The following is a 13,310-nucleotide window of genomic DNA, read 5'->3' on the forward strand; positions in this document are numbered from 1 at the left end:
ATTAAGCATGGCTGGATCTGGATTGTCTGTGATCACACTGGTCACACACTTAATCTCATAATGGAGGTCTCCATCATCAGGCTCCATCTGGCCCTGAGCGTTGCTTCCTGAGCCCAGTACACTTATCTGAAGTTAATGGTTAAGCTAAGAGGACATAAGAGGAAAATAGTTTTTCTTAGCCCCAGAAATCAACAATGTGGAGACCGACTGAAGCTGGATGTTACTTTATTATCAGTTGGCAATGGTTGGTTTACGTTTACTAAAAAGTTATAAATGTAATTATCTATTTTGTTGTTGTTGTTTTTTTCTTTCTGCTCCCCATTGATAAAACTTCAGTGAAATCAGCTTTCTTTTTTTGTTTCAGCAGCACTAAACAAACCTTTGGTATTTTGGTTTGACTGATGCTTTAAGAGTTTATAATTGTGACCACATGTCTCTGTCCTGGGTGCACCTGTGTGACCCTTGTGTGTGTGTGTGTGTGTGTGTGTGTGTGTAGCTAAATTGCTTTCTTCTCCCTCGTGGTTTGCCCAGCACTCTGTGTGTTTGCTGTTTTCTCTCAGATCAGCTGCAGAGTGTTTAAGTGCACAGGACAGCACGGTTTCCCTCAGCTCCTTCAGCCCGGCCCTGCATCTGCCACAGAGAATTTCTGTCCGAGTCGAGACAATTACAGTGCACACACACACACACACACACACACACACACACACACACACCAAAGTCATCTTAACTATAAACCAAATGAAGGACCCTTTGATAGAATCCCACCAATGCTTATTAACTTTTTACAACCAACCAGGTGGCAAACAGCATGCCTCGTTGGCACTGGAGTAGGGCCTTGTCACAAATAATCATTCATATAAAAACAGACAGACAAATAATAAATCAAGAGAAATGTAGAGCATCACGGAAAACTCCCCGAGTAAGGGGCCTAGGCAGTGTGCTTGTCAGACGCTGGTTTCTTAATCACATTTGGTGACATATGTCTGTCTGTCTCTTTCTTTTTTTTTTTTTTTTTAGAGCTGCAGACACAGTAGCAGCAGCCTTAGCTTCCAATAGCAGCCATGTGCGGTAGAAAAACAGGCCTCCGCCAACAGAGCGATTGCATGCTTAGGGTGGGAGGAAGCCAGCCGGTTTCAGGGGTCATGATCCAAACACGCCAACTCCCTTTGGCCTCTTCACATGCCCTCCTGACGGATGCTTCTCCATAGACAGCCGGGAATCTCTCCCAATCTCCTCCACCTCTCTCCTTTCCTACAACTGAGTTAAATAATTCACATCACCAGATTCTGCTGCTGCCTTCACTTGATATTTTTAGATTGTATTTTTTTTATGACATAACTTTTGGAACGCAGTACAAACAAAGGTGAGAAGGCCTGACATTACAGTAGGCTTTTGTTCTCAGAGGCGTTGTCTTAAACCCTGAGAGCATTGAAAAAGAAAAGTGGTTGGTTGAGTTGAGTTTGGTGAGAGACTAGCTAGAGTTGGCTGAAGATGGAACTGACACGTCCTCCTGCCCTTAGAATGAACCCGGAAGTCCAGCATGGATGTCTGAGTTCATTTCCTCCACAGTCACTTTGCTCTAACAAAGAAATTCACATTTGTTATGTATAAATTCTCCTATCTTTCATGCCTGCACCATTTTGGTGTGTCTGTCCTTTTCATACATTACTACACCTCCCTTTATATTTAGTTCCCTTCTGAGAGCCTCTTCAAAATGTTATCTGTGTTGCTTTTAGCTAATAGCTGCTACTGCCCTATCAGATTCAGAGGCAGCCAATGCCAGGGTTTAATGCGGCTGCCCCCCCCCCCCCCCCCACCGCCCATTTTCATGTCGGCATTGTTCCTATAAAGAGAGAGCCGGTGCGCCTCCGTAAAGATTACAAAATGATTTAGCACCAAGGACGTTTTGACATAATATTCCCAAATCTGTTTACCCCAATATTTGGTTTCATTTCTAAGGAAAGGATAGTAATGATTGATGTTTCATGAAATTACATCCCCAGCAAATTGCATTAACTTTATGCAAAGTGGATTATTGATAATGGGACATGAGAAAAAGCTGCAGCTTTATGCCTGAGCCAATCATCCATCACATACTGCTTTATCGGGACTGAGTGACATAATGAACTACATAATAAAGCTCAGACCCTACAAGAAGCACTAATGACTTTTTAATGCCTTCAGGCGCTCCAGCTGAGGTGCAATTGTTTGAGACAGATTTATATATTTTACCTGTGATGCAGCAGTGACTCACCATATGGAGCGCTTTGGCTCCAACTCCCTCTGAATGTCTTATCCTGTAATCTGTTAAACGCATTATTAATATTAATTAGATTATTTAATAATAATTATGAAAATGTTTTTATCAAGTTATTGTTATTTATTTGATGTATACTACATTATAATACAATGTAATGCTCTAGTTTGTCTGTAGGTCCATTGTATTTCTAATTTTCATTGCACGCTTTCTCGCTCCCTCTCTCTCCATCTCTATTTATGTCTCTCTGCCACAGACCCTCCCATTGCCATTAATATAACTGTGGAGAAGTATGCACTCACCACATGACTTTACCGTTGCTATTTAGGTGTATTGACTACTTTTAATTGTCCGTAGTGTGTGATTGTGTGCGTGAGTGGTTGCTCGTCTCCCCACGATATGCTGCCAATACTGACAGACACTGATACTTACTCCATAGTTAGCTGCTCAGCATCTTTAAACATTACAACTAGACCCCTGGAAAGAAAAAGCAAGAGCTATCCTTGCAAATGCATCACCATGTAGGTTGGGCCTAATGATTGACACGTCTACTGTGTCAGGCTGGCAGGATACCTGAGCTTAGAGTGTTTCTCTTTGTAACCAGAGACAATGTGAATCCTCATCCTCTCTCCCTCTGGGCCTTGAGCTGAAAGAACAAATCTCTTCTCCAGTGTGAACAACAGTGATCTTCTATCTGCACAATATCAGTTTAAGGGCTTTAAAATGTGTTGCTTTTTGGACTTGTTCTTTCTGTAACCAATGGTTACTGTCACTTTCTGTCCAATGGTTGGTGCACGCCGTTTCTTGCTGATCAGTAGGTAAGCTTGAAGTACTTTGTTTCATATGCTTTCAGAAGATAAATATGTTTATAGTCCTCCAGACAGAGCTGGTGCAGCAGCGCTGGTCTGATTCCAGCCCTTGGCTGCATGTCATCCTCTCTCACAGATAGAGGCCAGATAACTCTTCAGATGATGATAAGAGAACACGCTTATTACTGGAATCAGTTTGGCCTTGATTCAGAATTCAAGAGAGCACTTGTTTTTTTTTAGCATGTGCATATTAGGAACAGAGATGGTTTTGTGAAAAATAAAAAGGATCTTGAAGATATGTTCAGTATCTGCTTTTTAATCCCCCATTTGAAAGGAGAGAGGCAACAACAAAATAACGTTTTTCAAGCAGACATAACATTTGTGTATATCTAAGGAAAGGATGTCATGCCACACGTTTAGGCTCCTGAATACCGCTGCATCTACAGTGTAGATGTTACTCCTACTCCTCTTCATCCTTTGCCCAACAAGCAGTTTCTCCAGGCCATGTGAATGACGTCATTTTGTTCAGCTGAGAGTGCAAACTTTGCACGTTTTCTAAATGTGGTGATTTGTTCACTCCTTCGGCCTCTTCTGACAATAACAAGGCTGTAAATTATGTTCATCTGGATTGATGATGATGATGAATATATTTATTAGATAGAATGTTAGAGCTGTACAAGTACAGTTACAGTACAAGTACAGTCAAACATCCTGTCTAAGAGGAGCATTTCTTTCATGGTTTTTGAGCAGGGACGGGGCGACTGTTAAAACTAGCTGACAGAGCAGATGCATCGTTCTGTCTGGAAGGAATCTTCAGGCCCTTCGTAGTTTATACAACATGTACTGTGGCTCCGCAGGTTAACACGAGGGCTGTGGAAAACGCCCAATTCCTTTTCAAACGATGCACAAATGCTATTGAGAGCCTGTCAACAGACATTGCATTTGTGTACACACAGCATCTAACAGTGTAGACAAGTATGGCATTTTCCAAAGGCAGGTCTTGTGAATTTTCTTTGAAATTATTACAGCTTCAAAATGCACTGATAATGGAGACCTCAAGTCTGTCCTTCCCACCCATTCATGGATCGCAGCAGAATTAAGGCTCAAGTTAATGTGATCGGTTCATTAAAACTGGTGTATAGACTATAATAAAATTAGTCAATTAGATGTGGCTCTGCATTGTCCTCAATTACCCTGAAGAGAGTGTCTTTAACTCCAGGAATTCAAATTGAACAGTTACAACTAGCTGAAAACAGATTATCATAATAATCTTCTCTGCCATGACACATTTTAACATTTAATAATTTATACTAAAAACACAATATTAATTTAAAAAAACACAGAATGTGTTTCTGTGGTCATTTTTACAGACAAGACCAATTATGAGGAAAAGATGATGCTGGAAAACTGATAAAGGACAGCCAGTTCTGAGCCCTGACCGCCGCCTCACTGCTGAACAAGCCTGTCATTATTCCTCCTCCGTGAGGGTGGGTCTGGAATTTTCCTTGCAAAACAGGATAAACAGCAACAACAGTTAATAGTAATACATTGGCACTTGGATTTCACAAGGAGGAAGTCGTTAAAAGAGCTAGATATTTATTTTTCAATATAAAACCGCCCTGCAACGTTCTGTTCTCTTCAGTGGGAGAACGAGTCGCACGGTCCTCACTGACCTGACAACAATTTGTTTTAAATATGAAACCGAGACAAAATCAAATCAAGTCTATTCGACTTTGTTTGTTTACTATTTGCTGAAAGCGACGCAAGGATCTCCTGGTGCATGCATGATCACCAGGCCGTTTGCATTGCCTTCACCATCACAAAGAACTAGTGTGTTCTCTTTGAGCTGCTTCAACGGACGAGGTAGCTGGCTCTGCATGTTCCAATTAGACTCCACATCTGCTGTGCACGGCTGACGTCAGCAGAGCAGTCTGCTGAGTCATTCTTCACGGCCCACAAACATAATATTGTTTGCTAGCAACATGAGCTGTGTCATGTTTCATCCCAGGGTGATGCGAGTGGTTTGAAATGGACTATAGATTATCATCAGATCAGTTTAGGGTCTTTAGTAAGGGTTGTTTTTAGAATCTTCGGTGAGTCATGAGCTTAACGTCTCTCGTTTTTCCTCCTCTTTCAGGCCACAGATGCCCCGGCCGCTGTGTGAACAAAGACATCTGCATGGAACCCAGGAGGATGCTGGAGAAGTGGCAGAGGAGTGCAGGGCGGGCAGGCGGGGGGCCCTTGGCTGTGGTGGGGAGGGTTCCTGGCACCGTGATTTGATGCACAAAAAGAAACAAAAATCACATTGCCAGGGATTTCCACTCTTTCACAGCTCAGCAGGTGATTATGTTTTATGTCCACAGAGGGTTGCTTTTATGTGGTCTTCTTGATCCGACACCGGATGTTTCTGTGGAGGCACAAATAAAGTGGAGCGCTTGGGTAAACGCTGCGACCTCCTGCGACTGGCTTCAAGAGGTTTACATGCTGAATTGGGCTCTCACATGGATAACTGTGGTAGAACAAGTTCCCCCTTTAGGGCTTTGAAATATGCATTTATATAAGAATGTAATTAAGTTATCTAAATTCAAAGGTCTTTATGAATCTCCCAAAATGCCAGCCAGTGACTTGCTAAAGGCACAGAGCTTAGCTAATTGGTGAGCATTGATCCTTGTTGTGTGCTGTTCACAGTGGCTAAGTTCAGTGCCTGAGGTGAAATGGTTGATTCGATGGAGATGATGTGTTCCGTTTAATGGAAAGAACTCGATCATCTTGGAAGGGAGGGAGAGAGGAGGTGAGGACGGATGAGAGATTAGGTGGAGAGGGAGGGAAGGAGCTCTGGGAACTGCAGAGATTAAAGTTCCCATGCGGGTGCGATGCTGTGTTAAAGGTTACCGTGGACAAAATGCAAGGCTTGATTATGTAATGTGGACCAGGCATGAGACAAGCTGTGCCGTCTTTATAAACCCCCGAAACAACAACTCTCTTATCTCATGCAAGAATTATTCTGACAACAATCATCAATCCTGCAAAAATATATTGAATGCGTTTCTGTGGGACAATCTCACCCAGGTCAACTGTAGATTTCACAGTTCCACAGTTTGTCTTGTGATTTTAGGACTCTAATCACATGTTGAAGCTTCGCAGCAGGCCTGTCGAGCTTTGAATTCATACATAGCACGATGAGGTGGAGCTGTGTAATTTCAAACTAATTGATTTTGGAGTTTTGCAGATTTTTGCTTTACAGCTCATGTAATATTAATATTTTGATAAATTGCATTGTATCAGCATAATTGTATTATATTTTATCTATATCTTTATATTATAGATAGAAAATTGAAAGTAGAAAAACAAAAACAAAATACTACTGTACTCCTCATTGTCTAATCCAATTTTCAATTTTTTTCCGATTTTGAAGAGTAAGTCTGGCTAGTATAGAAGCTGCGGTGCGTGGCAAACGATCAACTCTCCCAATTCTTACAGTGCATGCTGTGCCCTCCTGTCTGATGTGAAGAGTAGCAGCTCCTGCATCAGCATGCAGATTTCACAAACAGCGATGTCCGGGCTGTGCCCTCCCGTGCCTACTGAACTGGTATCAGTGTTTTGCATGAAAGCTGGCTCAGTTCAGCAGGAACAGGAGTGGAGCCCAGAAACCAGCAGGATCTCTGTCCCATGTTTCCTCCTCGACCTCCACCAAACATGCAGAAAGGCAGCCCGGCTTTGATTCGGCATTTCTTGGCCGATTTGCGTCCAAAGTGGACAACAACCGGAACAAAGCAGTGTCAGTCTCAGGTGTTGACCTCGAGCCTTTGGCCGTGCATAAAATCAAACCCGGGCCGTCCAGCCTGTCAGATGAGGGCCAATGTTACTCCCTCAGAGTTCAATCAAGGGCTACAGGCAATGATTTCTGACGCGTATCCAAGACAGTGCAGCTCGAGATAAATTACTGCCCCTTTTTGTGCAAACATATGAATGTTTCATAAACAGACTATATATTTTGTGATTGACAGGTATGTCCCGGCATCCTGAGCCATTATGTTGAATCTTGCAATCAGTGATCGAACCCTAACCCTAACCTTTCCTTCCCAATTTACTTGAATTTCAGCAGCTACATCTTCCATTCAGGACTCGAGGTCACTCAACAAAAGGATAGAAAGGTTTATCATGCCAGCCATGCAATATTGCATCGTTTCAGCCAAGTGCCAACTGCTATCAATTCAGCAATCATTTGTCTCAGCATTTAACGGAACGAGGGAGACGACAGTGTGTGAAATGCCTTATTCAGAATGGCATTTACGCTCCCAACTACTTTCAGTTATTTGATTTATTTTTTATGTTATTGGGTGCGCAACCATTGTTTCATGCCATTACGTCAGTGGCTCAGTGGTTTGGGCGGTTCACCGGTTCGAGTCCCAGCCCGGACGAAATGTGGAGTGTGGGCTGGTGGCTGCAGAGGGGCCAGTCTGCCTCCAGAGCACTGCCGAGGTGCCCTTGACAAAGGCACCGTCCCCCGCGACTGCTCCTATTCCCTCTCTGCATGCTAGGGCACCTATGAGCATGTGTGTGGTTGTTTCGAGGGTGTAAAATCTATTTCATTGTGTGTTTGCAATGTATGTAAAAAGTGTAACATAAAATGACCAATAAAGGCTTTCGTTCTTCTTTCTTTATTACTAATTTTCCACAGTTCAATGTCATAAAGTTAAAATGTGCATAAGAAATAACTCTACCATTGTTTTTCATTCCAATTGATATAATTGATCCCCAGAAGGGAAACATGTTCAAGCATGAAAGAACTAAATTGGTAGGCAAATTATAAAATGGCAAACAGGGAAGCACGATATAAAAACAGAGAGCATAGATTATGTCTATTGTTCCGATAAATGATGAGGCTGTTTACCTGTTAGCCAAAGCTTTTAATAAAGGCGAGGTCATGAGGTCGATTTATGGTGTTTAGGAAGTTGGACTGAGTTTGGCTTTAGTCTATTAAGAAAGTATTTATTGTCAGATTTGCAATTTAGAATTTAATTGCAAATCTGGCCACAAAACTGTCCGAAATAAATACAAATAAATAAATAAATAATTATATTTTAACTTCATAACTTCTTTGTCAAAACTTGGTGCATGCATTAAAACTAAGCAAAACTACTGCTCACAGTTTGAGAAGACAAAATAAACAAGCTAAAATATCCAATCTGCCCTTGTCTTGTTTCTGAAGTGTCCTTCAGAGCGTGTTCAGGAAAACCTACATCCTTATTTAAGCGACTTTTGGGAACTGAAACTGACTTACCGCCCTTGGAATATCTTTCACAGAGCAATTAGGTAAATGGTGCTCAGCTCAGTGCAGCTCGTATGAGGGGATTATGTGAAGACAGGAAACACGTTCAGGCATATTCCCAAGGTTCACAAGGAAAAAAACTCACTGGTGATAATAATGTGGTATAGATTTTAAGAGCACTTCCTCTTCACATGGTCGCACTGGAATTTTAGTAAATCTGTGCATTCTTCACTCCCTGAGAAAAAATAATGGCAACCTGTAGTTTGTGAGGATTTGATCAATTCTGTCAATTGAGCCCAGATTTAGGTCACCTGCACGTATTTACGGGTGAAACTTGTAATGCCCGCTATATATTATCCAATAAACCATTAAATATCAGGTTGCATTCCCATGCGACCTGCATGTAAGAACATGTTAGCGAGACAGGAGAACAGTTTACTCCCCTTTTTTCAGTCATTGCAGTCCTGTACTTTCTGACATTTCCCACATTGTGTTAAGTGTCTGTTCTGTCATTCTTGACATTCTCTGTCAGGGTAGTCAAGTTTCTTTAAAAAAACATTTAGGCAGGACATGCTGTCTAGATTGAAGATTGTCCTTCTGTTCCTGCTATTGTACACCTTTCATGCTTCTGCTGTGCACAAGTTTTATAAAAGTAAAAATGTGCAATGCCTTTAAATGAATAATAACATTTTGTAGGTACACTTTTTAAAAAAAAAATATATATATACAAATTGAGATGAATCAACATCTTCCAAGGTGTTTATGTTGCATATAGTTTCGTCGCCGTGGTGCTAATGGCAGCAAATTGCAGACAGTGCCTCATTAGCTGTCTGCTGAACACCTGGAAGCAAAGTCAGTGATGTAATTAAGGCCACGTCTGCACACGACCACCATTAACCCATTGTGCCTCATTTAGAACACAGAAAATACCTTGTTGTTTTAAGGGGAGTGGGAGAGAAAGCAGTGTGGATTAATGATCAACCCTTGACATGTCAGATGAGAACCAACACATGTATCTTAGCCGAGAACTAATAAATCCTGGAATTTTCTCTTGCGTTTTCATCCGGTTCAGACCTGGATCTGTGCCAGGCCAAAGAATGAGGAAGGATCATCCCTTTTTCTTAACCGTGAAGGTGCAGGAAGCCAAGAGAGAGGAACTCACACATGTACTCACACAAACAGCATTTATTGTTTGCTTCTCTAGTAACAATGACTGTTGTGTAGTATTTATAGTTAATACGTATAGTATATTAGTCGTTGCACCAATGGGGCAAAGCTGAATATCTGTAGGACCTGAAGAACAAATTGATTTGATTGTTTTCTAGCTTGAATATAAAGTGTATAGTGGTGAAGTCTCAACTTTGTTCCAGAAAAGCACATGTTTCTACCCTCTGGTGTAATTTATCATTTATCAATTTCTGGAAAATTCATTCATTCATCAGGAACCAGGACATTGAGAGGGACCCCTGGATTTCAATGCAAACCAAGATATACAGAGGACAATACAAAAGACGGACACATCTGACATAAAACAATAAAGAGTGATGCATGGTTGTATCAATAAAAGTGCATATGTGGATAATAAGGCAAACAGATAAAACTCAAAAATCTATTTTTTAAAGAGCAAATTTCAAGTCAGTAAAGTGTAATGAAAACAGACGAACAGTTCGTATGACCTTTTGACACCTGCAGGGTGAGCCGCGCCTGTGAGTGAGTGCAACGACGAGACACATTCTAAGCAAGCAGGGCTGAAAGTTAGGGAGGAAGCTTCTGTAAAATAGTTTTATGGACATATAACCAAATACTGGTCCCTCCCCACTGACAAAGCAGGCGGGCCAGTTTTAGATACAATGAACAATGGTGTAACCTGTGTCACTATCGCCAGTAATGAATCCTAAGTCAGAGTGACATGCTGCATCTAAAAAGTGGAATGCTGCTCACCATTAATGATATCCATGTAATCCGGTACAGAAAGGTAGATTTTTCAGCTTTTCTTATCATTGTAATGATAATAATAAGGAAAAAATAGATCCCTTTAAAAAACAAAAGCCCATTTTCATTCTAAGTTTTGATACTGGTGACACTGAACCAACACGGCATCCTGCAGCGACACGTCATCCCATCCAGTTTGGGTTTAGTTGGACCATCATTTAATTTGTCAACTGGACATTGACCCCAAAACTACTTCCAGGTTGTGTGATGGATAATAATTGACCAAGAAGGAGAGTGATGGAGTATAAAAAATAAGACTATAAAACGTACAGGTGTATACCCTCTCGTAAAAGCTGCCAGAATCCTACAATCGATATATCATTTAGCCCAGGCTATGTCCCCCTGGGGGGGCTGCAGTCCCAGCCGTCACTTTCTTTGGACTGCACTTCAATCTGTCGTCCTGTCAGAAAGGGAAGTGGTGAATAGCTGGCTGAAAAACAACTTTAGAGAAGTCTATTTGGACTGAAATAGATGACAAGCATTTATTTTGACTGTGATCTTTTTATTTTTAATATAATCTCAGGCTCTTTGAATCACCTGGTTTGATGAGTCTCCCTCCAGTGGAACGCAAATGAAGTGTGCTGAAAACCGTGCATTCGTACAAAGCAAAGGAAACTTTAATTTTACGTTCATCAGTTGTACTTACATTACATTAGAAAAAATACAAACAGAGAAATACACATTATGTATCATATAAGCATTATCTAGACATTTCACGTTAAATCCATCATTTAATACTTGTAAACAATCTATTCTCAGTGTACTGTACAGAAAGATTTTTTATTTCGACTGGGCAACTGCGTCAAGTACATTGCCATGCCAGATCAATACCATAAGTGTGTACCGGTATTAAGAAAACTTCTGACCAAAAAATGTTTTTTTATGATATTATTACAAATGTTTCATATAAGTCCTTAATTTTCAAAGCTTTTTGACATCGTATAATCATTAGAACTGGTGGTTTTCTGCAAAGCTTTGAATGTTCAACGCAAAACTGGGCGGAAACTGCAAGATGTGCATCAGTGCGCAGTCGCGCCTTACTTGCTTGGGAGGGGCGCACGTTGAGGTTTAACCACTTGAAACTGACAAGCAGCTGGTGGTGGAGCTCAGCCGATATTTTTTGTGTGCTCTGCGCCGCTTGTTAGGAGTCGACGGCGGGGAGGCCACGCTCAGATTTCTGACCTTGTTGAAACTGTTCCTCAGACTATCCCTCCTGCTCCCAGAGGTGCTGCTGGTCTCTTTGGATGAGAATGTGTCTGTGTGACAGCGGCCAGGCCTCAGACAGCAGCAGCACAAACGCTCCGCAATAACCTTTCTCATCTCACTGCTGCCTAGTGCGTAGATGATGGGGTTCAGACCAGAGTTGAGGACAGCGAGGGCAATGCATAAGTCAGCGCTGAACAGCAGTGCACACTGGCGGGAGGCGCAGAAGAAATCCACCAGTAGCAGAAGGAAGAGTGGCCCCCAGCAGAGCATGAAGACGCCCACAATGGTTATCACAGTTTTAAGCAGAGCCAAGGAGTGTTTGCGACTGCGCTGGAGGCCGAGCTGTGCACTTTTGTGCACGTGGCAGTAGATGGCACCATACAGCACCCCGATAGCGAGTAGGATGAGCAAGAAAATAACGAGTGAGAAAAAGATGTAGGTCTTGGAGTAGAGCGGCAGAAGGGTGGAACATTCATCCAGGCTGCAAACACAGTTCCATCCCAACAAGGGAAGGAAACCAATCACCAGCGCCAAACACCAGCACAGGGACACCAAGCCGAAGATCCTGCAGTAACTCTTCGTGGCAGACTTCTGCGGCCGCGGCTTTATCATAGTCACGTAACGTTCCACAGCAATCAGCAACAGGCTGAATATTGATGCAGCGAGAGCCACAAACAGCAACCCTTCCCTGAAGATCCATTGAGCAGGAGTGAGGTAAAAGGTGTGGCTGCCAGACAAACAAATGTTGACCACATAGGCAGTGCCAGTGAGGAGGTCGCTGAGTGTGATGTTGGCAATGCAGACATAAACCCAACGGCGGCTGTGGCAGATGCGGGAGATGATGGCCGTTAGAACCAGGAGATTCTCCAGAACGATGGAAATACTCAAGAAGAGGAAGATGGCCGTGGAGACACTGATCTGGCTGCGGGCGTTTGAGATGGTCCGATTCTGCAGGCGGCCGGTGTGATTGTAATGCCTCAGGATGACGTCGCTGAGCCCAGTGGCTGCAGTGGTGGCGTCTGATGGGGTGCTGCTGCTGTTATAACTGGGTAAGAGGTACAAGTGGGGGCACGATGAGGGAGAAGTGAGGGACGTGAAGACATCCATAGCTGGGCTAGACAAGAGCAAGGCTGATGGTGGGAACCCAACTCGTCTGAGCTGCACAGGGATTAACGCGGAACTCCGGTCATCAAACAGGCCATCGCTAACCAGTGGAGCTCTGTCTGCACGCCTGGGGAGGCAAAGGAAGGAGGAAGAAGACCAATTTATTAATAGGGCTTAATGTAAAAAGTGAATTAAGACTCACCTTGCTGTCACAAATGTACTGTTTCCCCATTCAATCGATTTATAAAGCATCATTTAAATGTCTCGCTCGCGTGCTACGAGACTCCTCCTCATTGCGGTTAACGCAGGCGAGTGAGCAGAAACACAGGCCATTTAAATCACGACATAGTTCCTTAGAGAATTCTTAAAAGCCGTTAAGGGTTCTGTCTGGATCACTGATTCACTATTATATTATAATAAATAAAGAAAAGAAAAGAAATCACATAAATTACTTTGATTTTTGCACTTATTTCCTTTCAGTGATATTAACCAAAAGAAAATTTAACATATTAATACAAAGCTTTTTTCACAAGTATTTAAAGTTTGTTGTTTTTCATAAAATGTTTTTTTAATGAAAGCAGAAAGAGTGTAAATTATTATTTTTTTTATCAGCGCTGCATGGTGAAGTGAAAGCTGTGCCGTGGAGGGTACTTACTTTGGCGGCTGGTGG

At 42.2% G+C, this 13,310-nt stretch overlaps 1 protein-coding gene across 1 annotated transcript; it reads right to left on the reverse strand.

Annotated features, from left to right (window-relative positions):
- Nucleotides 1-11,290: 11,290 nt before the first annotated feature.
- Nucleotides 11,291-12,643, reverse strand: s1pr4 (sphingosine-1-phosphate receptor 4). The gene has a single exon (XM_068743685.1). The coding sequence runs from the start codon at nucleotides 12,641-12,643 to the stop codon at nucleotides 11,399-11,401; it is 1,245 nt and encodes a 414-aa protein (XP_068599786.1). The 3' UTR covers nucleotides 11,291-11,398.
- Nucleotides 12,644-13,310: the final 667 nt, after the last annotated feature.

The sequence above is a fragment of the Brachionichthys hirsutus genome, chromosome 9 (assembly GCF_040956055.1).
Source record: "Brachionichthys hirsutus isolate HB-005 chromosome 9, CSIRO-AGI_Bhir_v1, whole genome shotgun sequence".
NCBI classification, from domain to species: Eukaryota; Metazoa; Chordata; class Actinopteri; order Lophiiformes; family Brachionichthyidae; genus Brachionichthys; species Brachionichthys hirsutus.

Excerpts from the sequence above, each read along its gene's own strand:
- s1pr4 (XM_068743685.1), bottom strand. The coding sequence starts at position 12,643 with ATGGATGTCTTCACGTCCCTCACTTCTCCCTCATCGTGCCCCCACTTG.